Source organism: Aquarana catesbeiana, linkage group LG05 (assembly GCF_042186555.1).
Source record: "Aquarana catesbeiana isolate 2022-GZ linkage group LG05, ASM4218655v1, whole genome shotgun sequence".
In the NCBI taxonomy this organism is placed as follows: Eukaryota; Metazoa; Chordata; class Amphibia; order Anura; family Ranidae; genus Aquarana; species Aquarana catesbeiana.
The window spans coordinates 496733087-496755703 of NC_133328.1; the positions used below are offsets into that span (position 1 = coordinate 496733087).

At 42.3% G+C, this 22617-nt stretch overlaps 1 protein-coding gene across 2 annotated transcripts in view; it reads right to left on the reverse strand.

The window, feature by feature from the left end:
• The window catches only part of NOL4 (nucleolar protein 4), a 428096-nt gene extending 406051 nt beyond the window's left edge, over positions 1-22045 (reverse strand). For both annotated transcript variants that reach the window (XM_073631542.1, XM_073631541.1), the window contains exon 1: positions 21151-22045. In XM_073631542.1, coding sequence (XP_073487643.1) covers positions 21151-21405 — 255 coding nt within the window. In that variant the 5' untranslated portion in view covers positions 21406-22045. The remainder of the gene's footprint in view (positions 1-21150) is intronic.
• Positions 22046-22617: the final 572 nt, after the last annotated feature.

A 22617-nucleotide genomic window follows, 5' to 3' on the forward strand; every position in this document is an offset into this window, starting at 1 on the left:
TGCACAGATCCTAATTCAAAATCGCACTGCAAGTATGGCAAAATACACCATTCATGTTTGGGTGCCATTCATTATTAATGGCACCTCAAATGCGCTGCAATTTTGCACTTGTCCCTGCATATGCCACCGGTAATATTGCAAACATGGCATCCCTCCAGATGTCCCTGGGCCCTGCTTCTCTGTGCTGGCCACAGCCATGGGTGCTATGCCAAACACGGCATCCCCGGCATCTCTCCAATGGTGAACCGGCCGCATTCATAGCCGCAAGTTTACAGTTTTTGTGTTGGGCCGCATGCGGCCCATGGATTGGACACCCCTGATCTAGAACTAATATTTGCATGGTTGCTAGCAAGATGAGCCACATGCTGAGATATGTTACACTCAGGGGGTCTCACAAGCAAGATATCCCTGCCAGAAATCATAGTTCTAAAATAGTTATAAAACCAAGTGACAGTGCCATAATTCTGTGATGGAAAATTAGTTTGTCAGAGCATTCAATGATGTTATCACTGAGTCAACTAATTTAGTTCAAAAGTCTTTAGGCCCTCATGCACTCTGGGCATTTAGCCCTAGTGCCTAGGGCTCTGATGTTTAGCCGCAGGCAGAGGGAACATGTGCACCAACCAGTCCTGCTGCAGGCTCTCTCAAACTCTATGAGAGGCTGACAGCTGCTGTGGCTGGATGGGGCTGGACTGTGCACCTAGCAGTATGAACATTTAGGGCAGTATGCGCCCAGTGATGAATGCTCAGGACACAAGAAGTCTGTATTCCCAGCATTCGTTCCTAAACACATTCTACCCTAAACAGAAGTGCCGCTAGGTGCACAGTCCAGCCTCAGCAGCTGTAAGCCTCTCATAAAGTTTGGCAGACTGCCTGTAGCAGAGTTGGATGGCGCACCGGTGCCCTCCACCCACAGTTAAACTCACAGTTAAATGCCCACAGTGCATGGGGACCTAAAAGTTTTGTCCAAACCTGCTACTTGAATAGATTCCCAGACATATTAAACGGGTTTTTGTTTTAGTGCTTATGAAATCAAGGAAAGAATAATCCGAAGCAAAGCTTATTTAAAATTTATAGGTACTTTGCATATTTAGAAGTATATTTATATACAGTTGTGCTCATAAGTTTACATACCCTGGCAGAATTTATGATTTCTTGGCCATATTTCAGAGAATATGAATGATAACACAAAAACATTTCTTTCACTCATGGTTAGTGTTTGGCTGAATCTATTTATTATCAATCAACTGTGTTTACTCTTTTTAAATCATAATTACAACAGAAACTACCCAAATGACCCTGATCAAAAGTTTACATACACCAGTTCTTAATACCATGCATTGCCCCCTTTAACATCAATGACAGCTTGAAGTCTTTTGTGGTATTTGTGGATGAGGTTCTTGATCTTCTCAGATGGTAAAGCTGCCCATTTCTCCTGGCAAAAAGTCTCCAGTTCCTGTAAATTATTGGGCTGTCTTGCATGAACTGCACGTTTGAGATCTCCCCAGAGTGGCGCAATGATATTGAGGTCAGGAGACTGAGATGGCCACTCCAGAACCTTCACTTTATTCTGCTGTAGCCAATGACAGGTCAACTTGGCCTTGTGTTTTGGATCATTGTCATGTTGGAATGTCCAAGTACATCCCATGTGCAGCTTCCTGGCTGATGAATGCAAATGTTCTTCCAGTATTTTTTGATAACATACTGCATTCATCTTGCCATCAATTTTGACCAAATTTCCTGTGCTTTTGTAGCTCACACATCCTCAAGACATCAGCGATCCACCTTTGTGTTTCACAGTAGGAATGGTGTACCTTTCATTATAGGCCTTGTTGACTCCTCTTCAAATGTAGCGTTTATGGTTGTGGCCAAAAATCTCAATTTTGGTCTCATCACTCCAAATTACTTTGTGCCAGAAGGTTTGAGGCTTGTCTCTGTGCTGTTTGGTGTATTATAAGCGGAATACTTTGTGGCATTTGCGTAGTAATGGCTTTCTTCTGGTGACTCGACCATGCAGCCCATCTTTCTTCAAGTGCCTCCTTATTGTGCACCTTGAAACAGCCACACCACATGTTTTCAGAGAGTCCTGTATTTCACCTGAAGTTATTTGTGGGTTTTTCTTTGCATCCCGAACAATTTTCCTGGCCGCTGTGGCTGAAATTTTAGTTGGTCTCCCTGACCATGGTTTGAACACTGCTGATTGGCATTCTCAATTCTTTGGATATCTTTTTATATCGCTTTCCTGTGTTATACAGTTCAACTACCTTTTTCCCACAGATCCTTTGACAATTCTTTTGCTTTCCCCATGACTCAGAATACAGAAATGTCAGTGCAGCACTGGATGAAAGATGCAAGGGTCAGTCAGGAATCCAGAAACTCACTGACCTTTTATCTTTTATACACACACACACACACACACACACACACACACACACTAATTACAAGCAAACAGATCACAGGTGAGGATGGTTACCTTTAATTCAAACCCCTTTGTGTCAACTTGTGTGCATGTTATCAGGCCAAAATCACCAGGGTATGTAAACTTTTGATCAGGGTCATTTGGGTAGTTTCTGTTGCCATTATGATTTAAAAAGAGTAAACACAGTTGATTGATAATAAATTACTTCAGCCAAACACTAACCATGAGTGAAAGAAATGTTTTTGTGTTATCATTCATATTCTCTGAAACATGGCCAAGAAATCATAAATTGTGCCAGGGTATGTAAACGTATGAGCACAACTGTATACACATTATATGTTCATCAGCCATTGGAGTTGGTTGCATTGTTCTTTCATAAATTATCATTCAAAAGAATGAACATTAGTGACCATGAAAGTTCTGGATGAAACTCTTTCTAGCACATTACAAGTATAAGTATACTTTTTGCAGACTGAGGACCACATTAGGTTAGGTTAGAATTTCATTCGTTCAGATAAGCAACATCCTTCGCCTTCAATTTTTCTTGTCACAGTGGGCAAAAATTATTGCTGTATGGTCACCATTAACCAGAAAAATCAAACGAATGTTTACAAAATCAGCAATTTCAAAAAAAATTCTAAACCTGTATGGCTGATTTATGACGGGTAAATCCCACCACTGGGATCTCATGTCAGATCTTCATTTGGATATAGGTTCAGCCCATGTTGTTGCCTACTAAAAACATAATTTAGAGGATATCTGTGCCCACAATTAATCACATAATATACTGAGTGTAAGATGATTAGGGCACTGTTTGTTTAAAGCTTTACTTACTATAGAGCCCTTCTTTGAAGATTTGCCACTGTGAAGTTCCTCCATCACTGGCCATGCTGACCTGACCTGTTACTGTGTGAGAAGATCCCAGAGGAAATCATTGGAGCTAATACATAGTTTGTGCAGACAAAGAAAACAGGAACAGCAACCAGCAGCAGACCTTCAGGTCTGTGTAACTTTATACACAACCAAGATTATTCAGCTTTATTTACAAGCAGGTAAAACATACAATAAAGCACTGCAAAGAGAAATAGAGATGTGCAAAGAAAACCATAGCAACCAGATAAGAATCGGGTTTACTGTAACTGGACCAGTAAGAAATTACTTCTGATTGGTTGCTAAGGCTTCAGGAATATACACATCGTTATTGCTTTTTATTCGGCTTTGTACAGCCACTCAAAGAAAGAAGTTGTCATAGGCTGAATATAACTTTTAGGCAGTGCTGTTCAGTGACATCCTTACTGAATGTGGTTTTCCATGGTCAGAGTCTGAGCTGTATTAAAGATAATCCCGCTGAGTAAAAGTTTTGGGCATTTTATGAAAGTTTAGAGCTACAAAAGACAACGAGGAATAAGCTCAACCTACTGACCCCCTAACTAGTGGATACCAACAATGGTAAAGCAATATGCTGCCTGAACAGACATCATATGGCCAACGAGAAATTAAATTCCGTTTCTAAAAGTACAGAGTATCTACTGTATGTTTTGTTAGCTTATCTGTTATTAAAATAGTTCTCAATGGTTTTAAATGATATTCAAAGGAGTACACCTTTTCATACTTTCCCACAAACATTTTCATAAGACTCATTCAAAGAGACAAAGAGCGAACCAAGAACATGGTAATCAATCAAAATATATATCTTTCATTGACTGGACTTCATCTGATTAATTGCAATGGCGTTGATTTACTAAAACTGGAGAGTTTTAGTAAGCTGTGCGTAGTAGCCAATCAGCTTCTAACTTCAGCTAGTTCAATTAAGCATTGCCAAAAAAACCTGGAAGCTGATTGGTTTCTGTGTACAGCTGCAAAAGATTTTGGACATTCCAGTTTTAGTAAATCAACCATCATTGAACTTTGTGCTTGAACATAGATCTGTAGAGAAGCATCCAACAAGGGGTCCACATTTGCACCTTATATGAATAAGAACCTTGCAAATTTGTGTACCTTATGCACCAAAAGGGTATAAGTTTATAACAGAATTTAACGTAATTTTTGCCCCCCTGGAGATGTTGAGATGTAGAGAATTCTACTTGCCACCGACATCTAGTCGAGAAGCTGTGGCCAGCTCATTTTTCTAAGCAATACATTTTTAATATAGGTCTCTCAATGGGATGGCTGCTTAGGCAATTATAGATTGCAAATTTTCAGTGGAGTCTAAAGGAAATAATAATGATGATGCTAATAGAAATAATGATACAAAATAGCTCAGCTCCAATAAACCACACTACTTTGTACTTATGGACAGCATAGAATGCATCATAACATTCAATAAATACCATCCATAATGTTACCTTAAGTCAAAGTAAACACCAAGCTTGCACCATTATGACTAATTAGAGAACGAGTGGATGCGCATGCTACCATTTACAAAGATACAGGACTACAAATGGAGTTTCCATAACTAATGGCCCATACACACGATCCGAAAATCGTATGACAGATCGTCCATTTTTTTTGTATGCTAGACTCATATCGAAAATGAAGAGTTTACTAAAGTGATGAAAATTCTCGTACAACAGAATAAAAATTCAGAAGTGATGTAATGTGTTGTAGTGTATTTGTATTGTATTTATAACCCCCCCAGGGGTATTCCCGAGTCTGGCTCGGGGTGGTTTTTCAGTACCAAAAGCGGTAACCCTGAGCCAGACTCGGGATTGCATCGCAGGATCCATGTAGAGGTTACTTACCTTGTCCCCTGGATCCTGCAATGTCTCCCCGCTGTGATCTGCGAGCCGCCGTGTCTCACTCGATTCACAGTGCCGAGCTCCGTTCCCTGCGAGCGTTGCAATGCACGGGGACGGAGTTCGGCGCCAAATTCATAAAGTAAAACACACAGTATAGATACAGTATACTGTAATCTTACAGATTACAGTACTGTATCAAATAATTACACATCCCCTGTGTCCCTAGCGGTTTGTCCAGTGCCCTGCATGCAGTTTTATATTATAAAAACTTTTCTTTCTGCCTGGAAACTGGAGATTGTCCATAGCAACCAAAACCGTCCCTTTACATCAAAAGTGGTTTTAGACCAGCTAGAAAACAGCGATAATAAATTAGAATCACTTGCAGAATTAAACGATAGTGATTTGTGGGGAGATCCGTCATCAAACACTGAAAGTAACGACAGTGACAATTCTGCAACTGAGCAAATTTCAGTGTTTTTGATTTGATTACATTATTGAATAATTATTATTATATTATTATTTGGTATAAATAATTATAGTTATTTATTATATTATAATTTATGATTTTGTTTTTCAAACTTTATCATACCCGGGATGTGTACTAGACTCTGGTTTGGACAGATTTAAGTGAATTATTCCTAAGAATTACAGGCCTACAATATAAAATGCTAAATTTCCATGCAAAATAATTGTACCGCTTTCAGCACCTAAAATCTGAAATAATCATACCGCCAGGGAGGTTAAATGACAACTGTATTGTTTTATCGAAAACCGTCTGATCTGGTATCGTACGAGAAAAATTTTCATGCTTGTCCCATCGGATAATATCGGATGAACTGTTGTGATCAGCTCTCGAAAGCTGTGTACTAACGATCAGATTATCGCACAATCGTTTTGAAAGCAGTATTTTTCGTAGGATTTTCAGATCGTGTGTACAGGCCATAAGAAGATATTAGTTAAACAAGTTAATGTCAAGATGGAGTGCTGTACTTAAAGTGTTACTAAACCTGCAACAATAAAATCAGTCTGTATATGCAGTAAAGCATGCTTGTTATACTCACTGGGGAACCTAAGGGGTTAATCCTCTGCATTGTGTAAAAAGGCTGTTTGATCCTGTCTCCTCTGATCCTCTCCTCCTTCAACTGCCCCCCAATATATTTCCTAATAATACAGAGCCAGGGGACAGGCTGCACATGCTCAGTTTGGTGTGGATTGCTAAAGAGTTCTTTTTTTTCTTGGGAGGATGCATGTGAGCAGCACAGGGCCAATCAGCACTGTCCAGATAGAGGGTCAGGGGTCCTGCATCCTGATAGGACAGTCAGTGCAGTACTCCTCTTACAAGCTATAACCAGACACATATAGAAGTCACAAGACTGCTCTAACTTCTGACGAGAAAAAGTATTTAATAGTTTATATTTACTAAAATAATTGCATTTCCATGTTTTGTGTACTGTAGGAAAAGAATCATGGACAGCAATGTCCCTTTGTTTTGTTTGTAGGAGTATATGGAGAACATAGTCCAGATAGGAGAAACAGTGTAGCTCACTACAATATTATCAGAACAAGAAGGAAATCGAAATCTCCCAAATCAAAACACAGACTTCAATAAAAACCTGACAGAGGACCTAATCCTTTTTAAAACTGAACATAAAACTGTAATGCCGCGTACACATGAGCGGACTTTCTGCCTGGAAACTGGAGATTGACCATAGCAACCAAAACCGTCCCTTTACATCAAAAGTGGTCGGGCGAACCAGACTCTGTCGGACAATTCGATCGTGTGTGGGCTCCAGCTGACTTTTCTTTCCCAAAAGTCCAACGGACCTAGAAATAAAAAATGTTTCAAATCTTTCCGACGGACTCGAGTCCGGTCGAAAAATCTGTTCGTCTGTATGCTAGTCCGACGGACTAAAAACGAAGCTAGGGCAGCTTCCGGCAAACTTGGTCCGGCGGACCAGACTCCGTCAGACAATTCAATCGTGTGTGGGCTCCGGCGGACTTTTTTTTCCCAAAAGTCAGACGGATCTAGAAATAAAACATGTTTAAAATCTTTCCGACGGACTCGAGTCCGGTCGAAAAATCCGCTCATCTGTATCCGACGGACTAAAACCGATGCTAGGGCAGCTATTGGCTACTGGCTATCAACTTCCTTACTTTAGTCCGGTCGTACATCATCGCGTACGAATCCGTTGGACTTTGGTGTGATTGTGTGTAGGCAAGTCCGTTCATTAGAAAAGTCTGTCGGAAGTCCGCCGAAAGTCCGTCGGATAGACCAGTCCGGTCGACAAGTCCGCTCGTGTATATGCGGCATTAGACCTCATGTACATTGATCTTTGCAGGCATAAGACCTCAGGTACTTAGAAGTTTGCAGGCATAAAATAAGTCTTGTGTACAATTCTCTGCACCGGAGATGCTGCAGGTGGGGCATACAGCAGGCCATAGAAATGACTGTCTGTATGACCCTGTACTTGTGTAAATGGTGATGCCTCTGTGCATCTGTTCTTACCTGCACGTGCATATACAGTGAGGGAAAAAAGTATTTGATCCCCTGCTGATTTTGTACGTTTACCCACTGACAAAGAAATGATCAGTCTATAATTTTACTGGTAGGTTTATTTTAACAGCGAGAAACCGAATAACAACAAAAATATATAGAAAAAGGGAGTACATTTACACATATGGTGGACGTGCCCAGTAATCCAAACCTTCTGGAAGGAAGTCTTCGTGATTGCATCTAAAATATTTAAAAAAATAATACAACCAGATCCATATTTAACTTTACTTAATCTAAAACCGGAATGGTTAACACTCTCTCAATTCAAACTTATGATCCAACTAATAACGGCTGCAAAACAAACAGTGGCCAAGGCATGGAAATCTCCTACATTGGTACTAGCAGAAACAATTCACAGAATGAATAATACAATGTCCCATGCTAAGATGGTAGCCATCGATCAAAATCAAATTCCAAAATTTGAAAAACTTTGGCATCCTTGGATAAAACAACAGTTCCTGTCAAATTTCAATGACTCTGTCCTGTTGCCATGGTAACAGATTAAATGACTTACAGAGACACCCATTCTAAGGCTTCAAAGAGAACTAAAAAGAATAATAAACTGACGAGCGGGACAACCTTGTGGACCATACCTCTACCTTTCAACCCTTTTTCTTCTTCCTCTTTCCTTTTCTCCACCTTACGATTAAAGCTCATTATCAGAATTTATTTGACCTATATACACTCTACTTGTAAACAATATGTATAGTAGGTATAAATCATTTAAATACCTACAAAAGTAACTAAGGAAATTATATATATCTTTAATTTAGGTTTACGTGAACCCAATGTTTAATATTTGAAATTTCATGATATTTACCTATATAAACCCTACTGTAAAACAATGAGCTTACTTTATAGATCCTTGTAAACTTACTTTATGTATCTTTATGTATCTTTATAACATTGTATACTCAATAAACTTCTTTTGACAAGGAAAAAGGGAGTACTCCTAATCTCAGCTGGTTTCCTGTATAAAAGACAGCTGTCCGCAGAAGCAATCAATCAATCAGATTCCAATCTCTCCACCATGACCAAAGAGCTGTCCAAGGATGTCAGGGACAAGATTGTAGGACTACACAAGGCTGGAATGGGCTACAAGACCATCACCAAGCAGCTTGGTGAGAGGGTGACAACAGTTTGTGCCATTATTTGCAAATGGAAAAAAAAAAACTGTCAATCTCCTTTGGTCTGGGGCTCCATGCAAGATCTCGCCTCGTGGAGTTTCAATGATCATCAGAATGGTAAGGAATCAGCCCAGAACAACACGGGAGAATCTTGTCAATGATCTCAAGGCAGCTGGGACCATAGTCACCAAGAAAACAATTGGTAACACACTACGCTGTGAACATCTGAATGATTCAGAGAAGAACTGGGTGAAAGTGTTGTGGTCAGATGAGACCAAAATTGAGCTCTTTGCCATCAACTCAACTCGTCGTGTTTGCAGGAGGAATGCTGCCTATGACACCAAGAACACCATCCCCACCGTCAAACATGGAGGTGGAAACATTATGCTTTGGGGGGACAGGACAACTTCACCACATCAAAGGGACGATGGACGGGCCATGTACTGTCAAATCTTGGGTGAGAACCTCCTTCCCTCAGCTAGGGCATTGGAAATAGGTCATGGATGGGTATTCCAGCATGACAATGACCCAAAACACACACAGCCAAGGCAACAAGGGAGTGGCTCAAGAAGAAGCACATTAAGATCCTGGAGTGGCCTAGCCAGTCTGCAGACCTTAATCCCATAGAATATATGTGGAGGGAGCTGAAGGTTCAAGTTACAGCTTCAAAACTTTAATGACTTGGAGAGGATCTGCAAAGAGGAGTGGGATAAAATCCCTCCTGAAATGTGTGTAAACCTGGTGGCCAACTACAAGAAACGTCTGTCCTCTGTGATTGCCAACAACTTATACTATGTCATGTTTTGCGAAGGGGTCAAGTACTTATTTCACTCATTAAAATGCAAATCAATTTATAACTTTTTTGAAATGTGTTTTTCTGGATATTTTTGTTCTTATTCTCTCTCTCACTGTTAAAATAAACCTACTATTAAAATGATAGACTGATCATTTCTTTGTCAGTGGGCAAATGTACAAAATCAGCAGGAGATCAAATACTTTTTTCACCTCACTGTAGGATATATTACCCAAGTGCGTATGTTTGAAGTTACACTTTTATTCTACAACAACCCTGAAGTAGAAACTGAAATATTATGCAGGCTCTTTCACGCGTCCATATATACCTTGTCTTCAACACCATGAAGCCCCCCAATTTTGGTATGCTAATCCCCACTTTTAAAAAGTCTGACCCAACCTCTCAGGCTACCTTCAATTTCCTTTTGGTTATTCCAGTTATTGGAAGCCTCAATCTCCATTAGGGGGTTGCAGGAAGAGGGAGTGCAAAGGCCAGCCCTCAACTTTTGGCACTAGGCGAGATTGTCCTATCAGGATGCCTCCAACATTACAGCTGCTACTTTACTTTATAACAATAAAGGATTGGATTAAGCACATTTCAGCAATCTGGAACACAGTTTACTTTGCATAATGGATATCAATAATACAAATAAGCATCCAAACTGCCCTAGGTCTGTCAATATTCTAAGTCTGTTAATATCCTAAAAAACGGCTATTTCATTAAAGGAGAAGTACGGCCAAAGCTTTTATGGCTATACTTCTCCTATGGATCACAGGAATACAGTTCGTTCTCCCTCCTGTGATCCATTTTCAGTCAACAGCAGGCTTCAGCCCGCTGTCGACTGACATAACAGAAACAGTCCAGGCTCTGAAAATATCCTGACCATATGGTCGGGATCCACCCAGAAACCTGGATCAGCCGTGTCTGGCTCAGCCTCTCAGAGATCTGCCAAAAGCCTGAGCCAGCCTCTTCCCCCCCCTCCACAGTGAACGCTGGAGAGGGGAGCAGAGAGCTGCTGACTGACAGTCCCAGCTCTCTGCTCAGAGCAGAGGGGATAAGTGAGCAATCAGTGGTGTTTGATTGCTCAGTTATCATTGCAGAGCCAGCGGGGGATGGAATCAGCATTAGATCTATGCTGCATCTACCTAGGCAAGTAAAAATGTTTATTTTTTTTTTAAATCCAGAACTTCTCTTTTAAATCTGATCTACAGGTTCAACAACATTGTCTGAATACAGGAGCCATGTGTATTCGTTCTTAATCTTGGAGTGCTTTGTGTATTGCTTTGCACATCTGTGCAGTAATAAAGACCAGTCAGTGTTGCTCTCTCTCTCTCCCTGTGCAGGGTGACTGGTCTTGAAATTATCCCTCCTGTAGGTTTCTGCAGGCAGCCTGTAGTGAGTGGGCTGCTGTGTCCCTCCCATAGCTCTGCTCTCTGAAGTCATGATGTCACTGCTACAAGGTAATAACTAGGTTTGCAAATTCATCTGGTACACACAAAATAGATTTATAATCCTTTGTGGCTACGTGAGGCTGTATAACATAAACTGCAAGTGGACTTTTGCACCCAAGATACACAGCTGCCACTGGTTTACACCACTACTTGTGTAACCCTGTATATGCGTATAGGTTTACAACCCAAGACACAGACAGTCTACATAAGGGATGTTTGACTTTATGCATGGGTGGGACATAAACCTGCAAATAGGTATTTAATAATATAGTTAAGCTGTATGTGACAGCTGTGTATCCCAGGCGCAGGACTGTTTGCGCTAAACGGCCTTAGGCAACCAACGTGCTTCAAGCCTAAGGGCCCTTCCACACAAGGCGGATCCATTTCAGCGGAGTCCGTCAGCTCAGCGGGAGATCGATCCATTGATCTCCGCTGAGCCGGCTGATGACAGGTCTGTCTCTGCTCACTGAGCAGGGAGGGAACTGTCAGAGCCCCCCTGATCTCTATGGGGAGATTGGACGAAAACACAGAGGATCGGATGGCAGACAGGTGTCAGTGGACACATCTCCGCTGACATCCGCCCGCCTATTGGAGTCAATGTAAAAACGGACAGGCGGATCAGAGCGGGCTTGTCGTGTGAAAGCATGTCCATTTTCATCAGATCTCATCCAATCCGCCAAGACGGATGGCAGACGTATCGCCATACGTCTGTCTTGAGAGGATCGGATGGCAGACGGGTGTCAGTGGACACATCTCCGCTGACATCTGCCTGCCCATAGGAGTCAATGGATGGCCCGCTCGGATCCGCCTGAAAAATGGACAGGCGGATCCGAGCGGGCTTGTCGTGTGAAAGGGGCCTAGATGTGCAAGTCCTACAAGATGCACCCTAACTCAGATATTCTCTGTTGAATCTCTATCCAAATAGAAAGCAGAGCCCAGAACAGTAATAGTATAACAGAAAGTGTGTAGCAAAAAGAATGGCTGTCATCACTCCAAGCCCTCAAAATCTCTCTACCTTTGTGTACCCAAGTGCTGGCCCAGGAGCCCACTCATGCTTCACACAACTGTCTCCAAAGAACAAAGTGTCAGCACTCGGCTAACATCACTTCAAAGTAGAACTTTATTAGCCCAATCCAGCAAATGTGGACATCCCCTCCCACAGGAGAAACAAATGCGTTTCACCCGCAATAGGTTTATCTTGTTTTACTTTGAAGTGACATCATTGGAGTGAGGCCACTTTGTTCCCTGGGTAAGAATGTACTGTTTTATATTTAAATGTGTAAGCTCTAATGAGCAGGGCCCTCTGATTCTTCCTTTATTGGATTGTAACTGTACTGTTTGCCCTCATGTTGTAAAGCGCTGCGCAAACTGTCAGAGCTATATAAATCCTGTATTATAATAATAATAATAATAATAATAATAAATGTGAATCCTGACTAGCCCTTAATTGCAGTAAGTTACAGTGATTGCATTGTACTTATAGCAGCAATGTGCAGTAATCCATGGCAACTAACATTTTTTTTCTATTCCAAGTATACCAAACTTCCATATCATTTCTCTTTGAAAACTTGCGAACCGCTAATTTTATCAAACGGAATCCCAACAAATCCAATTGTATTCTGTAGAAAAAAAAGATACTTTGAGGCTGGGTTTACACTAGTGCTGGGTTTACACTAGTGTGAATTGGATGTGGGATTCCCAGCATTCAATTGGCATTATAGGAGATTGTGACCGGCTCTCAATGGAGCCGGTTCACACATCTCTGGAGCGGCTGTGCGTCTTTTGGCCCAGTTTCAGGTCCAAATTCAGGCAAATATTTGGGCCTGATTCGTCCCTGAAACTGAGAACAGGGATGCACCAGACCCTTTCTGTCAGCCGCATCCGTCTGCAGTGTGAACCCAGCCTAAATCTGAGTGAAGGTTCCCAAGGCCAACACACACATTTCTCCGTGAGGTCCATTATCTTTTACATATTCATGTACGAACACAAGCATAACAATTTACACCTCATGGGGTTCCCTTCAGGCCTATAACTCCAGCACTCTTAACACTTCCCTCCTCATCCCACCTGTACTGTTATCAGCTCTCAGCAATATCCACTGGAAGCCAGGAGGCTAAGAATTGGAGGAATAAAATCATTCTCACCCCTATTAAAGTGGGCTGAATTTTGTCCCAAAGGGGTTTTTGACAAAAGAACCAATTTCTATAGTTATCATTTTTCTAAATGAAATATTATTTGACTATTTACAAATCTGTCTAATGTTTACCAATTTTTTAAAAAGGTGAAAATACTTACAATAAGTCTCTTTTGCATTTTCTTCCCTCTTTTGCTACATAAACTTCCCAAGGAACTTACCCCAACCTACACCTGCCTCATTTTTAGGTTAGGTTTAGATGTGGGAAGCCTTTCGATCGCTTGTCAGAGGTGTTCGACAGGCAGTGAGGGGGCAATATAAAGTAAATGCCACACCAATTCACAACAATAGTATGCGTTGCACACAATGACAGCACGTCCCAATTTGCTTGAGTGGGCGTGTTCAGTGGAGTTATTGCGGGGAGTTTTTACCACCACTTAACAGTAAATCCAAACAGGCCTTTAGGGATTTGCTGAAGATCTTTTTCACACTTGCCATTTTCTCAGCATTTGACTTTTTTCCAATTATTACAATCTACTTTAACCTATTGCCGACCAGCCGCCGTCATTATACGGCGGCAGGTCGGCACGGTCCTGCAAATTGCCGTAACTGTACGTTAGCTCGCGGGATCAGGATAGCAGGTGAGCATGCGCCCGCTGCACTGCGGGGCTGCCGATGCTCGTGGCCGACGGTCGCGATGACCGCTGGCCACGAGCGATCGTGAGCACCAAAGGCAGAACAGGGACGTGTGTGTGTAAACAAGTCGCGTCCCGTTCTGTACTACGGAACCGTTCTAATAGGAGCGATGCAAGTCGCTCCGACTTAGAAAAAGGTTCCTGTAGTATTTTTGGGCCGACTTCAGGCGACTTGCATTGACTTCTATACAGAAGTCGTTTTGCAAGTCGCCTCTGAAGTCGTGTGCAGGTCACCTTGGTGAGGCGACCTGCAAGTCGTGCCGCCCCTGTGTGAACCGGCACTTAGGGTTTCCAAATGTAGTTAAACAATAAAAATGTTATAAAGACCTCTAACTGCCAATAGCTACATATAAAACTAGAACTCTATAGACTGTAGAAAAATGTGAAATTATGTCAGGCTATTATCACTCTGTGAGGTTGATTTACTAAAACTGTGAGTGCAGAATCTGGTGCAGCTGTGCATGGAAGCCAATCATCTTCTGACTTCAGCTTGTTCAATTAAAGTGGTTGGAAAGCCTTATGGGCTGTACACACAATAGGATTTTCCAACAACAAATGTTGGATGCAAGCTTGTTGTCGGAAAGTCCGACTGTGCGTATGCTCCATAGAACATTTTTTGTCGGAATTTCCGCCAACAAATGTTTGAGAGCCGGTTCTCAAATTTTCCGACAACAAGACTTGTTGGAAATTCCGAGCGTGTGTACACAATTCCGATGCACAAAATTCCACGCATGCTCGGAATCAAGCAGAAGAGCCGCACTGGCTAGTGAACTTCATTTTTCTTGACTCGTCGTACGTGTTGTACGTCATTTGTGTGACCGTGTGTATGCAAGACAAGTTTGAGCCAACATCCTTAGGAAAAAAATCCACGGTTTTGTTGTCGGAAAATCCTATCGTGTGTACATAGCTTTACATATACCCAGTGAAGTGACTGGCCTCAGATGATACACAGAGATTAAACAAATCCTCCTACATAAGTTGTACCTGTTTATTTTCAGTTTTCTCTTCTCCACATCAGTTCAAAGTGCTGAATTATAAAGCTTGTCTGAGAGTTAAAAAAAAAAAGGAGGCAGAGAGCTGAAGTTACACTCTGCAGAGCTCAGTGAGAACTCTGAAAGCTGACTGGAGGGAAGAGACCCCCCCCCCCCCCCCCAATTCACACAGCACCTCCCCTGTTACCACTTTTCTCTTGGTGTCAGGAAAACTTCCCAGAAGTGCTTCATGCTGATAGCAGAGGAACAAGCGGCAGACAAAAATGACACCTAGTGCTCTTAAATTGAGACAAGTACACACTATGGAGGGATATGCTTTGTTCATATTTCATGTCTGAGGTTTACAACCACTTTAAGCTTCGTCAATAAAATCTGGAATCTGATCTGGTTTCTACGCAGAGCTGCACCACATTTTGCATGCTCCAGTTGTAGTAAATAACCCCCTGTGTCCCCTTTGGGGAAACTTTCTCTGAAGTCCAGTCAGAACTGAAGAACAACAGAGCCCTGACTAATATTGTAAAACTTCCCTACTCTACCCAAAACGAGGAAAGAAATTTTTGCCTAGAATGTCAATTAATATATTTATAGCTGAACTCCAGGCAGATACAAAATGACAATTAAATGCAACTTTTTTATAATTAATATATCATTAAATATGTATGTTTTAACACAAGCAGTGAACCTGAACTTGACCTGGTATCAGCTTTTTACAGTCCTTGTACAGCAGGCCTGAATGTGAAAGGAAGAAGCAGCACAAGGAGCCAATCAGTGCTCACAAGAAGCACACTGATAGCAGCAGAAAGCGGAGTGACAGAGATGAGGCGGTTGCTGTGCTGCTTCTCCCTTTTCACTGTCCAGTCACAGGCAAGGACAGGTCCAGGGTGACCTGGGCTCAGAGAAACCAGGTTGAATGATAATGGACATCAGATTGAGGTCATCTAGTGGCAACAAAAAAGCACAGCAGAAGAAATCTCAGAATTTAAAGTGGTGTTTCGGCCGAAATTATACTTTTTAAATAAAAGTACCCCTATAATACACAAGCTTAATGTATTCTAGTAAAGTTAGTCTGTAAACTAAGGTCTGTTTTGTTAGTTTATAGCAGTAGTTTGTTATTTTATAAACTTACAGCAGGCCGTGGCCATCTTAAGTGTGGGCATCTGAAGCCAGACTGTATGTCTTCCTGCATCTCATCCTTGCAGATCTCGCACATGTTCAGTGCAGCACAAGAAGTGTAATAGGTTTCAGGTCAGGTTTCAATAGCAATGGCAGTGTCAGAGGAAGTTGCCGCCCCTTCCCAGAAGGCATTTCAAACAGGAAATGATGCGATGGGCCACAGCCAGGGAGGAGGAAGTGAAAAATGAATACAGCAGATATACAGTAGGTGCTGAGAAAAAAAAATAAAAATATCCAATTTGTTTACAGTGCATAGTTTAGTGAGGGATGCTGAAGAGTTGTAAAAGTGGGTGGAACTCCACTTTAAGGTAAACAATGCAGCTAACGCTGGAGATCAGCTTTAAACTGTCTTTTTTATTCTAGACTAAAATGATGTTAAAAATAAAGGGTTGAACCACACATGGCATGTCCGTCTTATTAAGCATCTGGAACATGTGCTGATTGCAATGTGCAGGAGCAAACAGGAGCTGGAACAGAGATACATTCCAATAATCTCGGATCTTTCCACACAGAAAGTACTGGGAGAAAGAGAAACCCTGGCACAAAAGCTCATACAATGTTGTCAGAGGGTGCCAGGCACCCAGGAAACTGCAAGAAGGTTTACACCATAGTAAAGGGGGTGGATCATGAATCAGACTCTCTACAGATCTGGAGGAGGCATCAACAGAATGAAAATAGAGCCTGCCTTGAAACACAGGCCAAAGACAATCACAATGTGACCAGAGCTAAGGCATAGCTGCTGAAATGGCCTTGATTCCCAGAGATAGTCCCAGGTTTGGAAGATTTGTCTCTTTTCTGTCCCTGGAAATGTCCTTGGCAATATGTTCTATTTCTAAAATTACATTCAGTTTTTACAATCAATTTATTTTTTATTATCCTGTTTTTTTTTTAATATTAACCACTTCAGCCCCGGAAGATTTTACCCCCTTCCTGACCAGAGCACTTTTTGCAATTCAGCACTGCGTCGCTTTAACTGACAATTGCGCAGCCGTGCGATGTTACACTAAAACAAAATTGACGTCCTTTTTTTTCCCACAAATAGAGCTTTCTTTTGGTGGTATTGGATCACCTCTGCGGTTTTTATTTTTTGCGCTATAAACAAAAAAAAGAGCGACAATTTTGAAAAAAAAATTAATATTTTTTACTTTTTGCTATAATAAATATTCCCAAAAAAATATATTAAAAAAATTATTTTTCCTCAGTTTAGGCCGATATGTATTCTTCTACATATTTTTGGTAAAAAAAAAAAAAAAAAAATCGCAATAAGCGTATATTGAGTGTTTTGCGCAAAAGTTATAGCGTCTACAAAATAGGGGATGGATTTATGGCATTTTTTTTATTTTTTTGTTTGTTTTATTAGTAATGGTGGCGATCTGCAATTTTTATCATGAGTGCGACATTATGGCGGACACATCGGACACTTTTGACACTATGTTGGGACCATTGTCATTTATACAGCGATCAGTGCTATAAAAAATGCACTGATCACTGTGTAAATGACACTGGCAGGGAAGGGGTTAAACACTAGGGGGCGATCAAGGGGTTAAGTGTGTCCTAGGCAGTGATTCTAACTGTGAGGGGGAGGGGCTACCACTGACATGACAGCGATCACTGCTCCCAATGAAAGGGAGCAGTAGATCCCAGTCATGTCACTAGGCAGAATGGGGAAATGCCTTGTTTACATAGGCATCTCCCCGTTCTTCCACTCCGTGACACCATCGCGGGACACCGGCAGAAATCGAGTCCACGGGACCCGTGGGCGCGGTCACACTGCACGCAGCGCGTGCACCCACTAGCCCCGCAAATTAAAGGGGACGTACAGGTATGCCCATTGTGCCGGCATGGTTAAAATATTACTGAAAAGGTATAAAATATTTATATTACATAAATAGTGATATTATTATTAAATATGATATACATTTTTTATTATTAATAATTTTAATAATAACACACATTATATAATACTACATAAATATTATTATTATATAAATATTTTTATCATTATTATTAACATTAAATCAATATTATTATTGTTTTACTAATAATTACAATTAATATTAAAGGTGTATTTAAATAATAAAAGATGGGAGTGCACCGATGACTGTTTTCTAAGACAGTGGTTCTCAACCCTATCCTCAAGTACCCCCAACAGGCCATGTTTGCAGGTTTTCCTTTATCTTGCACAGGTGCGTTAAATCAGTCAATGGCTTGGTATTTTGGACAGTTATTTTATCTAAGAGAAATTCCCAAAACATGGCCTGTTGGGGTACTTGAGGACAGGGTTGAGAACCACTGCTCTAAGACATGCTTAGTAAATCCACTTCTGCAGAAAAGTTCCCCTGGAAATGATTTTAAAATGTTGTCAACAAATGTGTCACTAAACAGTGTAGTCCTATCTATGAGTACATGTGAAAACTGCATCATTGTAAAGCGAGATGTTTTTAGTTGTTCAGGCATTGAAGGTAGAATGTTATTTTAGGCTAAATGTAATATGAATTCACCATTTACTACAACTCACTCTAGGGACTTCTCTGCCTGCCAAAATAAACAAAGGGAGAGCACAGCCACCAGCATCAGTGACAGGGAACTGCCATGTCATGCTGTGATGATGTCACAGCCCTTTACCGGTCCTTGTCACCAAGGAATGGATGACAGCTAAACAGTTCCTTCTTCAAATCTGGAGACCGGTGGGGCTAAAGCCATAAGAAACCTACTTCACTTGTCACAATGTCACCCGCGACATGGAGACAGAACACTGACTTCCTTATTGAGTCTATCCTCACACGTAGAGTTAATAATCCTATCTGCATACAACTGAATGGTGTCTATACCCACACATAGGAACCTGAATAGCCAATAGAATGCATTCTACAGAAGTCACAGCGTAAGATACCTCAGTGCTGCTCCTCCTATACGTTCTATGATTACATTCCACTTTCAGGACCATCAAAGTACAACATACTGTATATCAGACTCCAGATCCCTATATCAGGACATAGATTTATAATCATAGCCTGTGCACAAAATGATCAACCTATATACTTCATATAAAGCAGAATGGCACATCTCACCTTATCATACAGGACATACAACAAGCTAAATGTAACAGAACCCACTAGTGTTTTCCACACACAAAATGATAACATAGGGTGAAGCACATAAAGTAGACTGTAAGCTCTTGGGGTCATTCAACTTTTTGGTATCATATACACCTCTCTCCAAAAGTTATTTAAGGCAAAATGATGTATCAATGTTTTTTTTAGTAATCAAGATCAAAATATCATGGCAAATTACAGCAGATTGTTCTTCTATTGATTGTGTATGTGATGCCTATTGGAACATGCATTTGGTGAAGCATAGATTGTAAGCTCCTGGGATCATTCATTATGAGTCACGTTTTTGGTATTGCATACACTTCTCTCAGGAAGTCAGAGCAGAATAATGCATCAATGTTTTTTTAATATTCAAAGTTAACATACAAGTCAAATTGTAGCAGATTGTTGATTCTTCCATGGTTGGGTGTCACTAAAAATTAAGTCATAATTAAAACATAGATTAGATAGATAGATAGATAGATAGATAGATAGATAGATAGATAGATAGATAGATAGATAGATAGATAGATGCAAAATGTAGTATCTGTTTGATTTGCTCTTTCTTAAATGTTGCCAACAGATAAGATACACCCATTGCCCCATGCAAAATGATGATATATGGATTGGTGAACGACATAAAGTAGATTGTAAACTCTTGGGGTCATTCACTTTTTTTGGTATCATATACACCTCTCTCCAAAAGTTATTTGAGGCAAACTAATGTATCAATGTTTTTTCAGTCATCAAGATCAAAATACAATGGCAAGTTACAGCAGATTGTTCTTCTATTGATTGTGTATGTGATGTCTATTGGAACATGCATTTGGTGAAGCATAGATTGTAAGCTCCTGGGATCATTCATTATAAGTCACGTTTTTGGTATCGCATACACATCTCTCAGGAAGTTAGAGCAGAATGTTGCATCAATGTTCTTTTTTAATGCCCACAGTTAACATATAAGTGAAATTATAGCAGATTGTAGATCCTTCTATGTGTCTGCCTCACTAACATACATACATACAAAAAAAAAAAAAAAATTATATATATATATATATATATATATATATATATATATATATATATATATAAAATATTTTTTTTTTTTTAGATTGTAAGCTCTTGGGGCCTTTCATTATGAGTCACATATTTGGTAGCACATGCACTTCTCTCAGGAAGGAGCAGAATGATGTATCAATGTTTCTACAAATGTTAAAATATATAGCAAATTACAGCAGAATATATATATATGTTACACTGTAGTATGTGTTTCCTTGTATCCTGTGTGTGTTTGTGATGTGTGAGATAATTATAAATATTTAGTAGTGTGTTTCCCTTGCTCTTCCTTGTATCCTGTGTGATTGATATCTATCTATCTATCTATCTATCTATCTATCTATCTATCTAGAAGTGGGTAGTATGGTTCTCTTGCTCTTACTTGCATGTTGCCAATAGACAGGATGGATGCATTGCCAGTGGAAACATGTGAGAAGAGTGTTGTAGGAGAGGAGAGGTAAGTGTATGTCCATGTTGCCATGGCAGCCCTAGTAGTGGAATGGAAGGGGCCCTCCTCTCCTCCTACTTGTGGCTCCTGTGAGGTTGCTGGCTGAGCGGATCTTTGTCCTGTGTGCTGCTCGGCAGGCCGTCTGACTCCTTCCCTGATCTGCCTGGCAGCAGCCTCCTCCTCCTCCTCCTCCTCATCATCATCATCACACAGAGCCCTATCCAGTGCACATCATCATTGGGGGCCCCAACCCCATCCGACATGAGAGTGATGACCCCCCTCCCCTCCTCCCCCGTATAAGTATATGGAAGTGCGGAGCTGGGGCGCCCACAATGCCCATCATCAGGTCATGTCATGTGGTGGTGCCATGGCCCTGTGTGTGGATGACAATGGGCAGGGATGGTAGAGGGCAGAGAGAGGGGGGAACAAAGGAAGGGATGGGGGAGAGGTGCAGTACAAAGCCCCCGCCGGTACTCACCGAGCTCTTCACCGGGACGTAGAGCACCTGCTTGTCCCCGGGGAGGAGGTCCCCCGTCTGGCCCAGCTGGAAGCCCTTGGACTTGACCCAGAATTTGAATTTTGCGTTGTCGGTGGAGCTGGACTCGGACCCGTTGAGCAGCTGGACGATCCGCTCGTATTTCTTGCGGGTCACCGTCTTGGTCTTGCCAGAGTCCCCATAAGTCCTGAGACACCAGTCCTGGAAGTGGCGGTACATGTCCCGGTCGCTGTCCATGGTCCCGGTGCACCTGTCAGCTCATGCAGGGCGGGCGGTCGGGCGGAGGGGTCCCGGGGAGGGAGGAGGATGGGGGGGGGGGGATCTCAGGGATGAGGATGGGGGGAGTCTCCGATGGTTTTGTTGTTCTTCTACGTGCCTGGGCTCCGGCTGGGCGGGCTGGGCTGTCCCGGGGGCTGGAGAGGCGGCTACAGGGCTGGGAGAAGGATCATAGCCGGGCTCCTCGCTCCTATGGGGAGCTGGGGGGGAAACTTGCTATTCTACCCCGAAGACCATCAACTTGTCCCGGGCATCGCCGGTGCTGGAGAGCTCCCCGCTGGGAGATGACGGTCCCGGGCTCCTCTCCTCCTCCGGCGGCGGCGGCACTATTGTTCCCGGCTCGGATGGTGGGATGATGAGACGCCCCCCTCCTGATCACTGGGGCACACCGCTTCACCGTACAGCCCGATCCAGATACCCGTGCTCTCCCCCTCCCGGGTCCGGTTATAGCGATCAGAGCCCCGCCGGGAACGTGCTCCCAGGATCAGTGCAGACGTCTCTGTGGCTCGGTCCCCCCTGTCTACTGAGCGCTGTAGCGGCGGCTGGAGCCGGCCCGGGACTGACAGCTCACACTTCTGCCGTTCTTTAAATGGCTGCTCGTCGCTTTGCAGGGGGACGCCTGCCACCTGCTGGACACAGGGAGCGGTGCAGCCAGAGGCGAGAGCGCAGCTATTACTCGGTATTATACATCATTCCCCGGCATGTCCCATACACAGGAGGCTTCCCTTCACCGAGCATCAGCACCCACACAAGGGCCTTCAAACCCAAGAGTCCCTCCTTGTAGTGGGGCAGTGTGAGTGTTCACTGCCCATGTATGTCTATAGCAGTGGTCTCCAAACTGTGGCTCTTTGCTTACGTTTATCTGGCCCCTTTTCACACAAAGGCGTTTTTCAGGTGCTACAGGGCTGAAAATAGCACCTGAAAAAAGCCTCCCATGCAGCCCCAGTGTGAGAGCCGGAGTGCTTTCACACTGGAGCGTTGCGCTTGCAGGATGTTAGAAAAAGTCCTGCAGGCAGCATCTTTGGAGCTGTTTAGGAGCAGAATATACACCATTACTTCACCGCCCCTGCCCATTAAAATTGATGGGTACTGCTGCCGAAGCGCCTGCAAATCGCTTCGGCAGCAGTGCTTATTAGGTGCATTTAACCCTTTCTTCAGCCGCTACCTGGGGTT